The 22,433-nt window shown below is 31.1% G+C and overlaps 1 protein-coding gene across 1 annotated transcript; it reads left to right on the top strand.

Annotated features, from left to right (window-relative positions):
* The first annotated feature begins 1,156 nt into the window (after nucleotides 1-1,156).
* LOC119674112 (adenylate cyclase type 5-like) lies at nucleotides 1,157-22,187 on the top strand. The gene is made up of 15 exons (XM_038085271.1): nucleotides 1,157-1,191; nucleotides 1,557-1,701; nucleotides 2,024-2,118; nucleotides 2,191-2,350; nucleotides 2,496-2,593; nucleotides 2,781-2,871; nucleotides 3,051-3,164; nucleotides 8,717-8,878; nucleotides 9,086-9,243; nucleotides 9,785-9,918; nucleotides 12,644-12,753; nucleotides 15,669-15,838; nucleotides 15,981-16,162; nucleotides 18,160-18,284; nucleotides 20,693-22,187. Exons 1-15 carry the CDS (start codon nucleotides 1,157-1,159, stop codon nucleotides 21,836-21,838), a joined length of 2,925 nt encoding a protein of 974 aa, XP_037941199.1. The 3' UTR covers nucleotides 21,839-22,187.
* Nucleotides 22,188-22,433: the final 246 nt, after the last annotated feature.

The raw sequence follows: 22,433 nt of genomic DNA, 5'->3' as shown, positions 1-22,433 counted from the left end.
AATTTCACAACGAAAAAAATTATTTATATATACAAATATTTACTTTTAGTTAAACTAGGGGGCTGCGCCCTCTGCGAACTTCGCACACCCACCCACGTTATATTCATACCTACTCTTTTATATTCAACAGTATGTAAGTGTTTTTAATTTTTTCTAGTAGAGACATTAAAAATTGTTCTAGTTTTGAAGTTCTTAAAAAAATTGTATATATCCTCTAGAGAATGTTAACAGCTCATAAATATTTTTGAGCTTGAAAAAGTACGTATAAATATATAGTTTGTTCTCCTTCATGTAGTCTCTACATTAAACATAAGCATTTTATTTTTTTGTTAGAAATCATAGTAAAATAGATATAACATGACATCAACACATGATAATGATGAATACAATTTTTTTTTTTATAACAGAAAGATTATTGGACTGACCATACAGTGGTTTAAGTACTTATTATCAATGATCCATAAATATGTACAGTTTAGTGGTCTTCTACGATATACAAACCACCAACTAAATATTAAATACGCACGTTACTGTATAGTTTAGATATATTCATCCAAGAGACACCCGAGTTTTTATCTTTACAATCGCAAAATAAATTTTGAGTATTATAATGTTCTTTATTCAATGATTCAATGATTTACATGTATTAACGTAGTACTAAGAGGGATGAGCGTTATCAATAATAAGGTTACCTTATCACTTATTTATAGATTAAGGTGATCATATTACATATATAAAATTATTCCAATTTTTTTAAAGCAATGGCATAACCTAAGGACATTACGTACTCAGAATTTTCTTTTTTTGATTTTTTTTGTTATTATTAAGGCTTATAGTAGCTGTGTTAAAAGTCTCCTCCTGTGTTTCATTAAAATGTCATTACTTTATTACTACAAGAATAATAATATATCATATTTTCAAGCAGTAATTGAGTTATTTCACTACATTTACTTACAATTATTGCATTCCTAATGCATTTGCAATTGCTCAGTATTGAATTGCACTTCATAGTGCATTCAATAAACGAAAGTTATCGACTTAAGCGGAAGTGCATTTACGCATTTCAAGCTAATTATAGAGGAAGGCTGCTGCAGTTCTGCTCAAATGAACACTCAACACAAGATTTTCCACTGCAATCCGGTGAGACTATCATGAGATGTTAAGTCTTGTAAGTACAGAAGAATGCAATTCGTAAGCTATTTTTAGTTATGTTTCATGAAAAACGCAACGAAGCATTAAAGGATATAAAAATTGAAAAGAGGTTTCCGTGTAAAATGAAATTCTTTTACACGGAAGAAATTAAAAATACATTTTTATACTACATTGTATGTGTTACTTAAGTCTTTCACTGGTTAGATATATCCTCATAATATTTTTTAAATTTCTACTTGTTTTTTTTAAATGATCCTTAGTTGAATTTTTCTGTTTTTTCAAGGAATTTTTTTAATTTTTCAATGCAATATATTTTTTCTTTGCTGATTTTTCATGTAGTTTTTTTATTTTCCATTGCAATTTTCATGTTTTCCATGTTTTTCTGCTTTTATCTGCCTTGCCAGTCGAGTGCACATAACCAAGGAAACACTCAAGTGCTTGGACGGCGACTACGAAGTGGAAGAGGGCAAAGGTGCTGATAGGAATTCGTACCTAAAAGACCATCAAATTGAAACCTATTTAATAGTGCCCGGCGATACTTACAGACCGGTAAGTTGCAATTGTAAATACACTCACGTACGTGCACGTGCATACGTTGTGGGGAAGTGAAAATTAATGTTCATACTCGTAAATAAAAAAAAAATTGCAATTTTTATTGGGCATTTACGTCACACCAATCGGTTGACAACATGACAATCGGTTGTAACGTGTTGCCGCAAACGTGAAAGCACTTAAGCTAAGTAAACTCAATATTCCGATAAATTATACGAAATTGCGGAAAATTACAGAAATTACATTTAAAATATTCTGTTCCTTCATTATTTCTATAATTGTCATTTTCATGATTATATTTAAAATTAATTACGCACAGCACAAAAAATCGCGGAATCGCCTGCAAGTGAATGGTAATATTTCCAAGGAATTACGCATGATGGGCCACGGCAGCGTGCAGAAGAATACTTCAAAGTAAGTTTGTGTGGGCGGGAATATCAACCCTTCGGCTGTTGAGCTAATGAATAATTTTTTGAATTCCCACAGATTCGGTTTTGGTGACAGCGCGGAATGCAATAAGGATCCCGAAGATGAAGTCAATGAGTATTTAATGCGAGCCATCGATGCACGCAGCATTGATCATTTGCGCGCCGAGCACTGTCAGTCGGTGTTGCTGTCATTCAAGGACCACTCCTTGGAGAAGAAAGTATGTCATAATGTACCGTATTTACTTTGTGAATATTGACACTAATTGCTATCTTCATATTTACATGTGCGCTTATGGAAAAAAATTGAAAAAAATTGAAAAAAATTGAAAAAAATTAAAAATGTTATGCGATTTAATTAAAAAGTACGCCTCCGAACCTGATCGCATGCTGAGTGTTTACTTCTACTGCAGCTTCGTCGTGATGCTGGGTACCACGGCAATGCGTTTAATTGTATTTCAACCGTAAGTGAAACGTTTTAACATACAGTCGAATGCATGCTCACTGTTTGTTGTAAAGATACGCTAAGAGGAAAAAAATGATTTCCGACATTTCTGCTTGAGTTCTTTTTGTATTTACACTTGAATATTTCGACATTTTTCCTTTGTATTCACACAAATTTTTTCCTTGATTTTTTTTTGTTTTTTACAGAAATTTGCTGAATATGGCTATATCCAGTCTGGCTCTGGGTATCATGATGCTCATAGCTCTGTTGGTTGCCTGTCATGAACTCAATTTGAATGTAAGTAACTATGTACTAAGTACATTATGAGATACGTTGCGATGCACAGCGACTATATGTCACATATAGGCACACAACGCAAGTGAAGCATTTAATTTTTAAGTGACTATTTTAAATAATTTAAAAAAAAATGCTTTTTTTCTTTGCTCTTTTTATGCAATTTTTTTACATGGCCACAGTTTCCAATTGGCATCAAAAGGTTTTCATTACGAATTCATCGGAATCGTTTGCTATCACAATGTTTTGCATTTTGCACAGTTTCACTGATAGCACTGACAAATGTCCTGTCCATGGTAAGTGCATTTATTTTGGAATATGAAATACAATACCTTTCTCTGAAAATTAGTTTTACTGCAGAACAAATTTTTTTGTAAAGAAATATATAAGCATTTTATATTTAATGCAATTTCATTGTCATTGTCAATTTATGTATAACTTGCTCTTATTAAAGTTGTACCACAATATTCCAAACAACTGAGTATCTTCGTTCGCAGAAAAAAATAATTGCCATTAATTTGAAATATTCATTTCTCTCATTTAACAAAATAATATATATTTACAATAAATAAACAAATCAGAAAAAGATTTATAAATTAGAAGGGTTTGAATAGAGACGAAAAGACAGCAACAAAAATTTAAGTTAATTTATTGAAATTTGGCTGACCATGCAACGCTGTTATTCAAATTTCGCCTTTTTTCAGAACAGAACACACAGAAGTGAAACCCTAATCGATAGATATGGTTGTGTCTAACCATTTTGCAGGTTAGCTGATGCATTAGCACATCGGCACTGGTCCTGAAAAATATTGAATACGCACTTTGTTATGGCTTGACGGCAGAATCAAATCCAATATTTTACTCTGGAGAATAAAATTATATTTCCCCAGAGATAGAATTGATGTTATCATCTGTAGATAGTTGCTTTAGAAATATTTTTTTCATATTTTCAACATACTTCTATAACTCGAACTTCTATAACTCGAATTTTTTACAAAATTTTAGAGAGCAAATTACATACAATTCTGCTTCCATAACTCGAACTTCTATAACTCGAATTTCCCTTTAACTTGATAATGAATATTGCCACGCGCTTATAGAAATGTGGAAAGTGCATTCTATAAGTCGAATTTTTATTTTTAGTATGAATCCATTTTGGTGTTAGGGTAGGCCCCTTTGTTCAAATCAATTGTTTAACTTTTTTTTTAAGTTGTTTGCTGGTAGCGTGGATTAAAGTAAATAAAATAACTTTCAATGCTTCCGATTTATTGAACTTAACTATGAAATTTGTACATCAAGCTTCTTTACAGATGACGATATTATTGAACAATATAGCTCTGAATTAGTTGATTCGGTTCTAAGTGAAGCACAAAATAATGATGAGGGTTTGGTAAATGAAATTGTACATTAGCCTTCCAAGAATGAAGTAGAAGACACATTCAAAATTTTTTATAATATATTTACAAACGAAATAACTTGGAATAAACTGGAATCTTTTTTTACTAAAAAAAAAAATTAAAATCCCAAACAATAATTTATAAATGTTTCACTTCACTATAACTTCCGTGCTGTATTTGATTTCAATAAATAAATATCTTAAAATGTGATTCTAGTTTCATTCAAAAATAAAAAGAAATAAAAAATTTCTTAACCTGAAATCTCCATAAGTCGAACCTTTTCTTTACAAAATAGTACTTCGAATTGTGAAAGTTTGACTGTATTCTCAAAATTCAGTACGTTACGTTTCCTAAAATATACAAATACGATAGACCAATATATCGATATTTTCTCAAGTCAATACTTCCTATAAGCACTTCAAAAGATGGAAGTACTTCCAACTACCCTCCTTTGGATAAACTGTCTTTTTCCAGTTTCCTTTAATTTTGCTGTTTTTTAGCATACCTACCGATTGAAAGAATTATGGATGGCTTACGCTTTTTGGGGATTGAAATACTTGAACCCACAGGAAAAAAAATCAAACTGTTAGTTTCAAGTTTCAAACTATAAAAAAAGTGTTAGTAATAGCTTTAAACTTTCAATCCAACGAATTTCCGTGGAAAAGTGGTAGACTCTGAATAAAATGATATTATATATCGATATATATAAAAAAACGAATTTTACTTTAATAAAAAAAAATCGAAAGAAATGCTTTATATTTCATCAAAAGACAATCATTTAAGTTGAAGTTCCAAGTTTACTCAAAAGACAAGTTCTTTAGAAATATATCTGAAAAAACCTTTTCACCAAATTTTTCGCCCACTGAATTGAAAAGCCTGCAATTCAGAAATTTCTTAACTTGATTTTTCCTCTTGAAAAAATTGAATGAAAGCGAAATGCTGGCTGAAGTGCACATATGGATGTGTGAGGGAATGCCACTACGCCAATACGCCACTACAGCAATTGCACACTTCGTCCTTTCAAGCATTTGTGGCTCCTTGTCATTTTTAGACATCTAGTTCTTTTTTGTCAGATTGTTGCTCTGGATATGCAAATATTTATGGTGCAAATTTTGTCCTTTGAAATCCTTTTAACTGTCATTAGTTGACAATTCAGTATCCACTTAAAGTAAAATCTCCCCTTTAACGTTCGTACTAAAGTTCGTATTTATTTATGTCATCAGATTCTCATTTGTAAACATTAGCAGAGCAAAAGTATGATTTTATGGCATAAAAGTTCAGCTAAGTTTTTCGTAATATATGTGTTTTATTTGTACATATGGTATATACTATATAATATAAATATGACTGAAGTATTATTTTGACATTTGACACAAGTAATGATTAAAGCAAAAGTTTCTCAACCTTTTTGAAGTTGAAAACTTTTTACTTACTTTAAATAAAATATTTATATTATTTAACAGCTACTTTTTATAATAAAAGTTAAATAGCAAAATATTATTTAAAAAAAAAATATTTTTAATTAAAAAAATTTGTTATATATTTAAGTTTTCACATTTCATAGCGACCTGATTTATCCTCACTAGTTTATTCTCTTTCAAATTTTATTAGAATTCTGCCATTAAATTTGCAACATAATTTTGTTTAAATATACTTTTTTTTATAAAAAGTTTTTAAAATATATACGTGACACAATCAAAGGACATAAATCGAAATTGAGTTGAAGGATAATCAACTTGTTTCTGGAAAGGACATTTCTCCTGTATTTCCCACTTTCAAATCACTGCGATACACTTTTAATCCCAGAAATAGGCGACTATTTAGTGTGACATTGATTGCTTCTTCTTGGTTCGCAAATATTTATGTTGTTAACTGCAAACATTGTTGCTGCTGTTGACATAATCAACAATTTTTTCCCGCTGCAGCAATTTAATATGTTTATTTATGCCAGAAGCCATGCCGAAAAGTCCTCAATGACATAAGTTCTTGTTAAAGAACTTTATTCAATCACTTTTTGACAGACATTCAAGTGCCAAAATGAAATTTGTCAAGTAGTCTTTAGTCTATTCGGAGCATACTCCTTGAAAAAGTTTAAAAAAGATCAATATTTTATGTTATTAATACTCTACATAAATTATTAGTCTTAGCACACTCCTTTTGAGTAATAAGTAAATATTTAGGAACAAACTGTTTATAGGCACTTAAAAGCACTTAAGATTTTTAAACATTTTGAAAATAACGACTAGATTAGTAATTAGGTATTTTTTTAAAACTGCTAACTTTAGTCTATTTAACTTACATATTCGGTGAGTAGCTCATAAATAGTTTTTGTTTATAATCATGATTGGATTTGGCTAAAATCATCACTCAGGGTCTTTTTTAACTATTTAATACTAAATAACTGTTAATGGTTCTGATTTCAACAAAAAGTTCTCAGTTCTCACAGAGCAAACAAAAAAAAAAACAAATTTATTATTTAATGACAATAAAAATATTCTTTACTGATAAGACCTTGGGACAGGCAAATAGTGAGTGGGCCCTTACTGCCTCAGGTCAAGGGGTACGTGGCCAATTTATTCCAAATAAAGCACCTCTAACTTAAACTGTAGAAACAAATCTATAGTATCTAGGCTAATATTTGTCTTTACGGGACACTGGTCCATAGGACGGCATGAAGCTAGACTCGGCCTAACCTGTGGTACTTTTTGTAGTGCGTGTCTACCAGTTCTTGAGGAAATGATACCAGAACACCTGATGTTTTTGTCCAGGTCTGGCCAGGTTTAAGTTTCTAGGGGCCCACTTCTTCAATTCACTTGACGATATCTCCAGCATTAGCATTAGCCAGATTCTTGCCTTTGTTAATGCCTCTGGCTGGTTCTAATTTGACCTTCCACTATTACGAGATTTTTGTGGATTCAACGGCTTTTTAGCTATTTGAGCAGGACTCGTCCTTCCTCCACCTCAACTAACTAACTAAGACTTTAATCTTACTAGATAAGACCTTAAATGAATAAATTATTTTAGATGGTTCGCTGGGTTATGTAAAACAATAAACAACGACGTCTAATGTTGATATAATAAGACATTTTTATGCTCTTGATTAATATTATTTTATTCTTCCTCAGTTTTTTGCTTGCACCCCATTAGTTATTCATGGTAACTAATGTAACTGTATTAAATCATAACGCCACGAGACATTAGCCAACAATAACATTCACAATCATACATTTAAAGTTTAACCAAATACATTGCACTAGCGTCCTTATTAGCAATTTCGGGTTTATGATCGTATATATTACTTCAGATTTTTCGGCTGACAATCAATTCATTTTTCATCACCATTTATAGTGCGCTTTAAATGACTTGTTGGAAATTCAGACCATTAAATATGTTTTACTCAAATTCGAACATACCCACCCTTTCCCACTTCCAGGTAGGGGATTGGGTATTCCCAAGTAAAGGCATGATTATCGTATCAGGTGAGTTAAATGCATTAGACATTACCCTGTACTGCTTTGGAGTATACTACAAAATTTTGAATCAATAAACACCCTAGCAAATTTAAAATCTGATGCCAGAAGATTCAGGTACTCTAAAAATTGGTTGTCCTCAACCCTAAGTTCGGGAATGCTGCAGTGACTGTGATTAACATCTAATGGTATACAGGAAGAAAGTCTGCATTTATGCATTCTCTCAATCTGAAGCTGCATTTGTATATCGGGTATGTGATTCAAAAACAACAAAAAATTTAGTTAGAACTCTCTCGTCAATAGAATGGATATTATATCTAAACCTATATTCCAAATTGGTCTAGGCAAAGTTCTTTTTTATAGGTCTTTATGATAGAGATCGTTTTTCATATTCTGCACAAAATCTTCCCAAAGACACCAGTGCAATCTTCAGTTTTTTTTTTTGTATTGGTAATAATTTTTTTGAAATCCTTCCTTTTAGTATAGTAAGTAGTATAATTATTAGTTTTATTTTATTTTATTTTAAATTAAATTACAAAGAAATTTATAACAAGTATATTGTATATGTAAAGCTTACAGCTATGACAATCCATTTATATAAATAAAAGTGAAATTTTATATACATACTAAAAATCAACTAATCATCATTAAAGCAATCGCCGAATACTTTTTTCCCGACGATATATAATATATGTTTTTATTGTAAATTAAATATAATATAATACTATTTATTATCAAAGAAGTAAATATAAAAAATTTGAAAAATAAAAAATTTATTATATTATAATATTTATATATATTATTTGAAAAATCGAAATATCTCAATAAAATTAATTGATAATGAAGTAATATATGAATGATTTTAAGGTCATTAACTATATTTCATATTACTCACAAAATACTGCATAAATTATAATTTTATGTAATTATCAAAAACTTAACTCAACGTTATCAACTAATTTTAATTTTACTTTTTTGCAGCTGCAGGAAGTGGCTTATAATGAGCTGCTATTCTATAACAATATGAAGACCTACAGCAACTTCACTTTAGACCTGCTGGCCAACATCACCGGAGTATATACTGTAGTATCAGCAAAGCCCACCGAAACTCATTTTCACTGTGATTACTTTCTAGCAATTAATGTGAGTGCAATGCAGCGGAACTGGCTTTTGGCTGTAGTTAATATGCAATTTCCGCTTTGGCTAACAAACTTTACACACACCTAAAACACGAACCGAACTGAACCGAACAAACAGACAGACATACAGTCAAGCAACTCCAGTCAAAGCTTTTTGAGCTTCTGGAATATTTTTTTAATTTCTAATATATATTTTTATTATTTTGCACAGACTTTCCTGCTGTTGACACTGCTCTCCATGATGACCTGCGCCACGTACCAGGTTCTGCGAATTATGTTGAAGCTAATTTTACTATTTTTCGCCTCTGCTTTCTACTCTGGCTTGACGGTTTATTTGTATGCGCGAAAGGAGATTAAATTAACGCTGGAGTAAGTTAAATATTAAAAGTTTAATGCATAAAAATCAGAAATTAAATAGAAGATTTATAAAATAAATGAAAAACTTTTCAAGAATTCATGGTATGAAAATTACACTGAAGAATTCATAAATAATAAAATTTGCTATTTGCAAAGCTTGAATTATTTTATGCTTCTTCCTACTGCCATAAAAGGTTTCATGCATTCTTCGTAAAATGCATTAAGATTCTATTTAGCAGTTATTTTATCCACCTTTGTGCCTTTAACAATTTTATTCAATACAATTTAATTCACTGCGAACTTTATAATTTTTCTCTTCATTTCCTGTTTGCTATTGCGAAACATTACTATGACGTTCATCCTGGCACTGGTGTTACTTTTTAATGGACTGGAACAACATCATTGTCGGTTGCAATTGGTACTCATGTAACTGCTGTCATTGCATCACTGTGTTGCCACGTTGCTCCAATGTGTGCCACTGCACATGCAACTACTGCCATTGCTACTTGGACTGCTGGAATTGCTATTACTGCTCTGGAATGCTCTGCATCAGTAATGAGGAAACACTGCTGCGTTACATAATTGATTCAATTTTCCTTTTTGCATTTATGCTGGCTTTGATTTTTCACAGTCACCAAACAGAAGCCACCTACCGTTTGGATTTCATTTGGAAATTACAAGCAACTGGTAAGTCTAATTATTTATTAATTAATTGAGTTTCTCCGAATGGCATCTCGTCGGGGCCTGATGAAGCAAAAGTCACTTCCAGTGCTTACTGAAGTGTTGCATGCGTACAACTATAAAGTGCGCACAATAAAGAGCTTCAATGCTTGAACTTAAAATAAGTAATTAACTTGTTTAAAATTAATTAAATAAAACATCTTAAAGCATTGAACGACAATTTTCCTAAAGATTGCTAACTAATTAGCATGAAACACACTTCAATTTCTCAGAAAGGTAGGATTTTGTCAAAGAAGACAATGAACTCTGAGAAAAGTCAAGTCATTTTAAACTAATAATTATATTGCATTCGACGGATCATTAACTATAAGAAAAGTTAACGCTATTGCCAGCACTGGAAATGAGTTTTAAAACTAATTTACAATAAACTAAAGTAACGTAAGTAATTACAGGTCAGTGTCCCCTAATATATTGTGAAGATAAGGAGACCCTCAATTTGGCATCAGTATTCAACATATATTTTTTAATATGCATTATTATTATTATTAAAAGTCAGAAAGCAATGCAACCTGAATAGATTAGTCCTCAATCTTAATACATTTGAGCTTTTTATAAATGTTTACACAATTTAGTGTATCTGTTCTATAATTTATCGTATATGTAGTCAAAAAAATGCCTCCTAACGTTGAAACTTTTATTTAGCAAAAAAAAAGTTGGTTCAGAGCAACCACAGAACAAAAATAAATGACCTTTAGTTCAAGAAAATCAAGACAAATGGCTGTCTACCCAACAATTTTTCAGACAGAAATGCATGCCATTGAAATACACGTTAGGAAATATTCCTGTAGGAAGATAAAAGGAACCCACATTTATATGCTATCAGATAGTTCGGTAGCATTAAAGTTTCTGGATATAATAATAACCTCGAAAATGGTAAAGGATTGCCGTAGTCTTCTCATTATTTTGAAGAATTTCAAAACTCCTGTTTTAAAATGGGTTTCAGGCCATGAAGAACATGAAGGCAATGAAATGGTTAATAACCTAGACCAGAAAGGGACTAATATTCCCTTAATAGGTGCTGAGAATTAATTTCTACAGATTCATAAAAAAAGGTTATAAGAAAATAGAAGGAGAAGTTTTAAGACCATAAGCTAATTGATATAAGCCCACAATGCGATGCGAATATTAAATTTATTACTTTTGCTAAGCAGACTTGGAATTTATCTAGTCGCTTTGCAGGTCATTACTACTTGTGCTATCACTTTAAAAAGTATGCACTCTCCGACTTAAATGTATATCATATTTGTCATTTACGGTAAATTACAGTAAAGCATGCTCCTTCAATAGAAAAAAATTGAAGCTACCGTCAGATTTTTCGACATGTCATCATGGCGTGACAATCCTTTAAATTGTTTTTGAACGTTTTCATTTCTTTCTGAAAAAATGATTTGGCGATAGAAATCTATTTCTGCAATCATTTATTTGGTCCAACTAAATTTTTTTCTCCCGAATATATCTTTCACAATAAATTAATGTGGAAAAACTTGTAAAAATTAAAAGGATTAAAAAGAAAAATTGTGGCCACAAGTCAGTCGTCACGTCCTGTTTTGACTTTTTTGAGTCAAAAATTTTCAAATTTTCCCGAACCGTAGTATCCCGTTTTGGTAATTTGAATTGACCAATAATATCATGCGATTTGTCACCATTGATCTGTTTCTATTAGGTTTCCTAATGAATCATGTTTTTGCGTATAATTGGCACTCTCTTTATGTTTAAATAACTAACATCCATTAAGTTATGTCCGACATTATGCTACCTTTGTGACGACGAATTGTGAGGAAATAGCTTAAAATGATCAGGTACTGCAGAATGTCCTGTATTGAATGTCCTGTATTATTAGTATGATACTTGGTGAGTTTAATTTAAGTTGACTTTTAGAATCACAAAATGAATAACCCTGTATAATTTATGTTTGTGTGAAGAGGATGACTGCATTTAATCTGAAACATTTTAGATATCATGAAAAGCAATCCCTCATCAAAACATTTATAACAAAGGACAAATAAAACTTTTGAAATAACTCTGACACATAACAATTTAATTTAAATACTTGACTTAGAGAAGCAACAAGTCTAGTCAGAGATAAAAATTTTTAAAAATTATATTTATAGAATTTTTCCACAATTTCATTTTTAAACTGGCATTGAAACCCCGGATAAATTACAATTTCTCGGTTGTGTTTTTATTTCAACTATAAAATATGATTAAATTCACAACAGCTTAAAAATTGATTTCAGCATTTATTTTCTGTATTTACAAAGCCGTTGCAGTGGTGCAAATGTGTAGATACATTTGCAGATACATTTTTACATTTTAATTTCCAGTTGCACAGTTTCATGAGAGCGTGTGGTGATTTGGATTTAACGAACAAACGATTCATTCAATTTGTTACAATTGAAGGATATTAAAAAAAAAGTGATTAAACGTGGTTTTGTATCGTTTACAGTCTTTAGTTGCATTAGACAAATTGAAAATGCATAGATACGAGTATGCATCCACTGTAAGACTGTTAAGACTGTTAAGATACAAAAGCAAACAAAACTACTTACAAAGATACGCACTTTTATAAATTCACTTACTGCAAGATAATACAATTTCGTGTTAATTTCATTTTAATATCTTTTATTTCTTTTCCTTTCTTTCAATTTCATCTTTCCACTGCACGCCACAGAGGAAAAAGAGGATATGGAACATCTGCAAGCTTACAACCGGAAACTGTTGGAAAACATTTTGCCAGTACATGTTGCGGAGCATTTCTTGAGCAGAGATAAAAACATCGATGTAAGTGCATTTGAGTAGATTTTCACAGCTAAGTACTTCTTCTTCCCCTGTCTATGTACTCGAATTTTAAGGAACGTGCAATATAATTTTTGTTTTTTTGCACTGTTGAAGCAGAAAATAAAATTGGAGTTGAAGTTAAGCGAGTTGGTGGTCTGATGGTTTGGCTAGAGAAGCGCGTACGGTTGCATTCGTTATGCTGCATCATGTAAACCACAGTACCGAATCTGCTAAGTGTCGGAAAATAAGTTCAAAATGATGTTCAGTATTTCAGTAGCTCAGCATTTTTCTTGCATGGTTTGCCAGCCAAAGCTGCTAGGAGGTGGTTTCGATGTGGGCGTCGATGCAGTAAATATCTAATGTAGTTTGTCATGTTAATGTGAAAAGAGCACTGATGAAGTGGAAGAATATTTAAGTAGATACTTGTTTGTGCTCATTTCTACACACTTCTGCTGTGAAGTAATGAAGTATTGGAAATTTTTGTGGTACAACTTTACCAGGTTACTTTTTTTTGGCTTATTATTGCCGAAATTTAATATTTGTAGTTAATAGAATTACAAGAAATTTCCTAATATGAAAAGCTGTAAATAACATTAACACCTTTTTCATATTTAATTGCCAAAATACGTATCGTTATTTATTGGCTTTTATATTAATATATAAAATGATTGCTTATAATTCACGAAGAATTGATGACGCAAAGTAATAGTTATTCTACTACCTCACAATCATTGAGATTCTTCCTTGTGTTCCAACGTGAATTTATTACAAGATAGTAGTGCCAGGGGTACTTTACGGACTGTACTTTATAATATGGTACGAGATCATAGTAGAAAATATAAGTGTCAGCTACATAATCCATTCTTTTACAAAATATTTAATAAATTTATAATCATTTGCAAAAAAACTGAAGTAAATAAATAATTACAAATTCCACATATCAGATTATGAAGAAACAGAGAACGTCTCAAAAAATCAAAATTTTACTTTCAATTTCAAGAGCTGGTAGATTATCAGATGTTTCACCAGAACCTATATTACCAGCTTTATAAAATTGATCTATCTGAACAAATTGTCAATTCTTTTGTCACATACTTCGTGCCTGTCGCTTCATTTTTTGATAATCAATAAGATTTCTAATAAATACAAATGTTGATCTGTTTTCTCCCTTTTACTAATATTCTTTTAAGAAATTTGTAGTAGATTAAAGTGGAAAATTCAAATATCTCTACAATTTTTTACAAATTGTTTAGCAGATTATGCAGGTCTCATAAGTAGTCATTACTTAAAAAAACTTTATCTTTCCAAAGTTTTTTTACAAAATTGTAGTAGATTAAATTAGAGAGTTCGGAGATTATGCTTATATGCTTTTCTCACAAGAAATCTTCAATAGAAGTTTTTAATATAATATAATATATAATTTTTGTGTAAAATAAATACGCATGAAATTTGTAATAGATTTTAAGCTTTTTTCATAATTATTGAAAAGATGTGCTAAGAGGACTATTTGTGCAATCCTGAAATAATTGTAATGAAACAACTGTCAATTAATTTTTATAAAATTTGTGGTAGATGAAATTAGAGAGCTTAGAGATTATATTTACATACTTTTCCCAAAAGAAGTCATCAATAGAAGAAATAATTTTCAATTTTTCTAAAGTCTGTGATAAAAGAAAGGTGTTCAGCAGATAGTAGAGAAAAATAGATATTCTTATACATTTAGATTCGAGCATTTAAAGAATGTTTGCCTCACAACTAGTTATTAAGTAAAGAAACGCTTCATATCTTTCTAAAACTTTTTACAAAATTGTAGTAGATTAAATGAGAGAATTTACATAAGCATTGATACTTTTCTCATAGTTATTAAGAAAATGTAATTAAAAACTTTACTTCTTTGCTCATCAAATATATGCAAAATTTTTAAAAAATTTGTAGTAGATTAAAATATAAAATTCAGTGAATTCGATATGTTTTTCTCACAAAAAATCAGCAACTGAAGAAATGCCTCAAGGTGTTTAATCAAATTTTTTGTAGAATAATGAAAAGATATGAAGACAATATATTTTTGATCAACATGAGAGGAAATTATCGAAACTTAAAGCTTGGATAAATTTTTAGTAAAGAGTAAAACATTTATAATTTATTTGTTTGACGTATATATAATTTACTTTGAAGATTTCTTTAGAAAATTTAATTGAATTCAACTTTCAAAATGATGAGGTTGAAACATACACTAGACGTTTTATAATATATACAAAACAATTTATATTGTAAAATGTCAAATAAATTCAATATATTTCGTACACCAAATTTATTTCAACAAATTTGTCTAAAACCAAATTCAATTAATATTAATCTACAAAAGTAAAAGTTGAAAGTACGAGTACGGATACGAGTATTTCCAACTCCAATGGCATTGGCGTTTGTAAAGCCACTGCATTTAAATTATTTAAAGAGTTCTAACGTTTATTGAATTTGCTCAAGTTAGCGGCAAAGGCACACCACTAAGCAATATATTAATGTCGAGAAACCATTAAATGAGCACAATTTGCAGCTCTTACTATATTGACAACGCAACCATTAAGAAATTTACATCCTTCTTCTCTAAATAACTACGTCCTTTGTCATTAGTAATGCATTATGTGCATGCTGCTGCAGGATGCACTCGATGCTCATGCTCAAGAGCGTTAAATTGAAATTTCCATTCTAATCCATTAAATATTTTATTTCGTTTTGGTATCTTTATTGGTGCTGGCTGATGTTGTTGATGTTGCTTATGTTGCTGATGTCGCTGTTGCTCTGTATATTGTCGTCAACTTTCATTCACAACAACCGCATACACACTGACTGCCTTCAACATATGTGACTGACGCACTTCTGGATGCACAAATATTCATTCTCAATCAATTTTCATGCAGGATTTGTATCACGAGCAATGCGACAGCGTTTGTATATTATTCGCTTCAATACCGAATTTTTCAGAATTTTACGTGGAACTGGAGGGGAATAATGAAGGTGTCGAGTGTCTGCGCTTGTTAAATGAAATTATAGCGGATTTTGATGAATTACTTAGTGAGGAACGCTTTCGGTAAGTCAAGTAATTGGCATTGCAGTGCACTTGTCGTTGCAGTTGTGCATTTCTATTTTAGTTTTTGTAATAAAGTCAATATAAATATGATTTCTACTGAAAGCTAATGTTTCATTTTTATTTATTTCAAACGAATTTTTAGTTATATTGAGAAAATTAAAAGCACTGGTGCCACTTACATGGCGGCATCCGGTTTAACAGCGAACACATGTGACAAAGTTAATTTCCGCCATGTCACCGCAATGGCGGACTATTCGCTGCAATTATTTGAAAAAATCGAGGAGGTCAATATGCATTCCTTCAATAATTTTCGGATGCGTGTGGGTAAGAATAATTTATAAGATAAATGAATATTGATACCAAATAGTTACAAGATAAAACACTAAGCGTGGGATATGTATAATGCGAGAATAAGTACAGAAACCAAAATTATGATAAATGCCTACACAAAGTAATTACTGGAAGAAAAAATAAAAGAGATATATATAAAATATATGTAAGGATATAAATATGAAAATTGTGTGATATGAAGAATATTCGCAGTTTTATGGAAAATTTTTAAACAAAAATTGTCTTCATGAGAAATCAATTTTATGCGATTATATATTGGCCTTCATTACTTATGACCGCTTGACATTAAACGGGCAGTTTCATAATTCCATCGGTGTTGAACTTTTGTAGTTCATTGGCGAAAAATTTTCCCAAGTTATTTTTAGCGGCTTTGGTTCTATAGTTGTTTAATTACTAACCATTAGCGACAAATTGGTTTTATTTTGATCAATTCAATAAATGAGCAGAGTCCAATTCCGAAAACAATGTGTTTAAAGTCCCATTTGAATAACTTAAAAACTAATGGATTAGTTTAAACTGAAACAAACAGATGAGCAAACGAACAGAGCTAAGTAAGCGCAACTCATTGTGCCGTTCAAGAATATGTAGAGTTTATAAGATCTAGAACGTTTCCTTTGACGAGTTACAAATATCTTCACAAAGCTAGTTTACCCTTTTAACACTTTTATGTAGGTATAAAAAGTTTAAAGAAAAAATTTATAATATACACTTCCATATAAGCTTATTTAATTTAAATGATTTAATGATTTAATAAATGCTTATTAAAATTAATCAAAAAGTATGTAACATATTTAGTTTCACCGATACCGATAATACTGTAAACTGCAATGAAACCATATAACAAGAAAGACAAGCTTCAGAAAAATACCCAACCAAATAATCGTGAGTGAGAGACAAAAGTCATATTTCTTCGAAATCTACTCTTGGATATTTATGAAATATTAACCAAAAAAAAAACCGTAGCTATTGATAAAAGAAATTTAGAAAATTTGATCCAGAGCGACAGGCAAGTTTCAATCACACTTTCAAAGGGGAATATAGCACCAGATCTTCTGGGACTACAACAAGAACAACGAAGTTATTGCTCTTACTCTTAATCTTACTCTTACTCTTGCTTCTTACTCCTATTCTTACTCCTCTTCGTGCTTTTTATTCTTCCAGAGCGACGGGCTTATGTCCCGGATTCACTAGTAAATTCTAACAGCCCAGTGCCAATCACATTCTTAAGGGGAACATACCACCAGATCTTCTCGGGCTACAACAAGAACGACGAAGTTGTTACTTTTACTCTTAACTATTCTCTTAGTCCTGCTTTACTCTTACTCTTAATCTTATTCTTGCTTCTTACTCTTACTATTACTTTTACTTTTGCTTTTACTTTCACTTTTACTTTTACTCTTACTCCTCTTCTTGCTTCTTACTCTTCCAAAGTGACGGGCTTATGTCCCGGAGTCACTAGTAAATTCTGACAGCCCAGTGTCAATCACATTTTTAAAGGGGAATATACCACCAGATCTTCTCGGGCTACAATAAGAACAACGAAGTTGTTACTCTTACTGTTAACCATACTCTTAGTCCTACTCTACTCTTACTTTTAATCTTACTCTTACTCTTACTTCTTACTCTTGATCACTATACAATTCTCATTCTTCATTATCTGAATAATTTTCCAATAAAACATTTCATTTAATTAATCCACTCCTTTCGTATTATGAGCTTGAGAAGTATCTTCAATGAAGAAGTTTTATAGAACATACTAACTGACGACTTATTCAAATGGTCTTGGTTTAAGATATTTTGGTTTGAAACTAAAAATGTATATGAACTGACCTTATTTTAAAGTTTAATACAATGTTTTTGTCCTTATAAATTTTCATAAAATATTTACAAATATTTATTTTTTTTTCATATAATTTAAAACAATGAAATTTAATTAATTATTTTATGTATTTATTTGTATTAAAACTAAGGCATTAATATTGGACCTGTCGTTGCCGGTGTTATCGGAGCACGTAAGCCACAATATGACATATGGGGCAATGCTGTTAATGTTGCATCTCGTATGGATTCTACTGGCCTAGTGGATCATATACAGGTAATCATCAGTTTGTAAATAATTATTGCATTTTTCCCACATGTTTTAATTCAAATGTTTATGAGATACTTTATAACAAACAATAATTTGTCACAAAGCGTAACATTATCCATTACATGGCAACATATTAAAATTAATTAAAAATAATGACAATAAAATATCTATAAACTCATTTAATTTCAATAGTAATATTCTGCTCAAAATATTATTAAAATAAAATCATTATATTTGTGATAATAATAAATTACTTGGTATCAAAGAAATGCAATAAACAGCAATGACGTTTTATTAATTCGTTAGTATGTTATAAATCGTCCCCACCCTCTCGTATTCTTTAATATTGTAAACGATAAATTTTTCATCATAAGAAAAGGACCCATGACGTCATAACATTTTACCCCACACGGTCAGTTACGAGAGTACATATATAAACAGACTGTTGCTACCCTGCATTTGAAATCATATTTGTATGCCCGGAAAATTAGAATCTTCCTTATTACAACAGCATTATCTTATCTAAAGTGCTCAGCTATATTGGCATGAAGCATAGTGGTACATTGCACTATTAGGTTTTCTCTTGATAGAGTCATGTTAGCTTATTTAGAGTCTAACATCTCAATAATCAAACTATATGAGCAGAGAATGTAGTCGTGAAAGTTGTTAGAAGTACTAAAATTCACCAAAATCTATTCTCAAATCGGTGTATCCTAGAAATCTGTATTTTTTCTTAGACAGTGATTTAAAGTGCGATATCCGTTAAAAGCAAATTTATATTGACAAGGAGCATAGTGAAAAAAAATTGCCAAGAGTATTAACATTTTTCAAAATCCTTTATCCAGACACCGGTTGCAAGATATCAGAATCTTATTGAATATGGTGGAGTTATCTTATTTAAGTGCAACATCGCAAAATATAAGTCAGTTTGGTAAGGAACATAATGAAGGTTATTGAAATTTTTAAAAACCCATTGCTATTTCGCAGTGTTCAGGAAATTAAGATCTTCCTTAATATAGTGTTATTATCTTATATGAAATCTGACACCTCAAGAACGCAGCCATATCAGCATAGAGTGTAATGAAAAGTTTATTCTCAAGTTATGGTGCCCGGAAAATCTGGATCTGCTTTGATAACATGATATTATCTGTAGCTACGAAATTTTTTTCTCTCTGACTATCCAGTTTTCAGACAGGGTTACAAGGAGTTTTATTACCTTCAAACATCGATTTACTTTATATGATTAGCTAATGTATTCTTTGTATTGAATATTTTTACCTTTCGTTGATGAGCATAGGATCAAGATCTATAACAAAAATCTAACATCGTTATATTTTGAGACGATGCATTTAATATAAATGGTGTAGAAGATCAAATATTTTGTTAAAACTTTCTGCTTATTATGCTAAGCATTGATTTGATGTAGAACACGACGCAGTATGACGTTAATGAATCCATGATGAGATTACTGAATAATAATGAATGTATGAAAATCATATTAAAAATATGGAAAGCTTTGCATATTTTTTGAATACATTTGAATACATTTGAGATATATCGTATATTTATAAAATACATATATATTAGATATATCCTTTATCTTATTGTTGTAATAAATTTAAAATATGTTCAATCAAGTTTACAATATTTCTTAGCAATAAAAATTAATAAAGCACATTTGTCCAAGTGCATTAGTTCTTCTCCTAAATACATACAGTAAAGAAAATAAACTAAATTTTTTGTCAGATATATACCAAATAAATCGAATTAAGTAAATTGTGTAAGAAAATTAAATGATTAAATCTGAATTGATTACATGACATTTAGTTTTCTTTAATCGACTAACAGTTTGGAAGTTATTAAAAATAAGTAATATTAAAATATTACAGAAAAATGACAACTTACAAAATAAATACAAATGAATTATAGCACAATCCCACATATCTCTTCTATATCCTTGAGCTACGATAAATATTCAAATAACATCGTTGCAATATATGAGTTCCAAACACTCAAAAAAAGCAATTCGGAGTAGATTCAGTCACAGTTCAGTAATCCAGAATTGTCAATTCATCAGAAACACTCATCATCGTTCGTTGCTCTTTAACACTGAAGTGCTTCTTCTATGTGTCCTCTAGCAAAGTCACATGGCAAACATTGGCACATGAAATGAAATCGAAAATATAACTAAAAATGGATAAAAGATAAATTATTTTTCCATACCAGTACATGACTGCACACAAACCCACATTTCAAACTCTTATCGCCTGCAAGTGTTATATTGCGCTACATTTTGCCATTAATAATAATTTATTTGTTTGTTTACTTACACACACATACACATAGTATATAGCCTTGCGTTTTAAGAAATAAATTTGATATGAAATATTTTTCTTTACTTTATTTAACCAAAGGTTACACAGGAGATTTATCAAATTCTTGACACTCGTGGTTATGAACTCACCTGTCGCGGCAGTGTCAATGTCAAAGGCAAAGGTTCCATGATCACGTATTTCTTAAAAGCAAAATTACCACAAACTGAACCAATTGCAACAACACCAGTTGTTGTTGCAAATGCAACAACAATACCAATAACTGCCGCACAAAGTTGCATAGCAGCCACAACAACAACAGCAACGACAGTAAGTAACGTGAACGAAAGCATACCGAACAGTTTGCCATTGCATGCCACAAATCCGGCCAGTGACGTTGCAACAATAAAACAATCAACAGCGCCCTTCTCAAAGCAAACCAGCAGCAATGCTGGCTCAGAAGATCTTTCACCTGACATTGACCTCAACTCAAATATGCACAGCCTGACTGCACAAAGGCGCAAATCGCTATGCCGTCAGCATAATATTTCCTCTTCCTTTGGCACCACAGCAAGTTCCACTGGCATAACGCCGAGCATGTCGAATAGTTCGAGTGTAGTAACCATTGGCAATGTGCCAGCGATTACCAAAAACTCATCCTCCATTGAAAATTCAGCGGATGGAGGCAGCAAAACAAATTTTCTTCCTCGCACTTATGTGGACGATTTCAAGGACGAACTAACAACCGAGAAACCAACGCTCAAGGACTCAATTGAAAATTTGGAAATTTTACTGAAAAATAATATAAGTTTATCGGATCTCAGTAATAAACAGCAATTGAATCTACGCACCACCGAAACCACAAAAAATCTGATAAAAAAAGACACAATTGTTAATTTCAAGACAGAGACAATATCGCGTCGCAAACGCAAGTCCATCACCACAATAACGACGACCACGACGCGTCTAAGCCACAGCGACAGCAAAACACAGAAATCGAAATTTGAGACTGCAAATATTCCTGACGTCCTGGACAGTGTGAAACAAAGAAGCTGTGACGGTCAGAACTCTAGTGAATGGCAACAAAAAAGTTCACTTGAGCCACAACGCAGTCCTATTAAATCTTCACAATCGATGAGTCCGATTGGTCTCTCTACTGAGGTGTTTGTATTGCCGAATAGTCGTAGTATGATTGTGATTGGTAGTGCGAGTTCCAATGCATTCCTGCTGCAGGATGTTAGCACCTAAGCATCCAAACTGGCCAAGTAAAACTATTTGAATGTAAGTATTTGTAATTTAGTTTTCCAGTAAGTCTGAGTTTGTATATAAGGAAAAGATTTTTTTTTTTGTATAAAAATAAATACAAAAGGATTAGTGCAGGTAAATTAGTTTGTAAGATAAAGTTTGCATCTAGCTTGGAATTATAACGAATTTAATATATATAACGGGAAGTTTTGTAATAAAAACTAAATACAAAAATTGTCATGGGGTTTCAGAAAGTTGGAGTATATCGAGCCTAAAATATTAGTGGATAAAAAGGCTGGATTAAAAATCTAAAGCAAAGGAATTGCCATATGAAAACGATCTTTTAAAAAAGTTAGCAGATTTTATTTTTTTTTTATTATATTTTATATATTTTATTAATCAGCAAATTTAATTTTTATTGAAGTCATTATAGATTGGCCATGCTATCTCAAAATGATAACATGATGATATGGACAAATTAATGATCCTAACTTTTTAGAACTGTTAAACTTCTACTCTAAAAATGTAAGTATTGTTACAATCTGATACTACTGCAACAATTTAAATTAATCATACGAAAAATAATTCAGGAAGCTAT

Source organism: Teleopsis dalmanni, chromosome 1 (assembly GCF_002237135.1).
Source record: "Teleopsis dalmanni isolate 2A chromosome 1, ASM223713v2, whole genome shotgun sequence".
Taxonomy (NCBI): Eukaryota; Metazoa; Arthropoda; class Insecta; order Diptera; family Diopsidae; genus Teleopsis; species Teleopsis dalmanni.
Note: the sequence above shows the minus strand (reverse complement) of the source record. Positions and strands in the feature narration are given on the sequence as shown.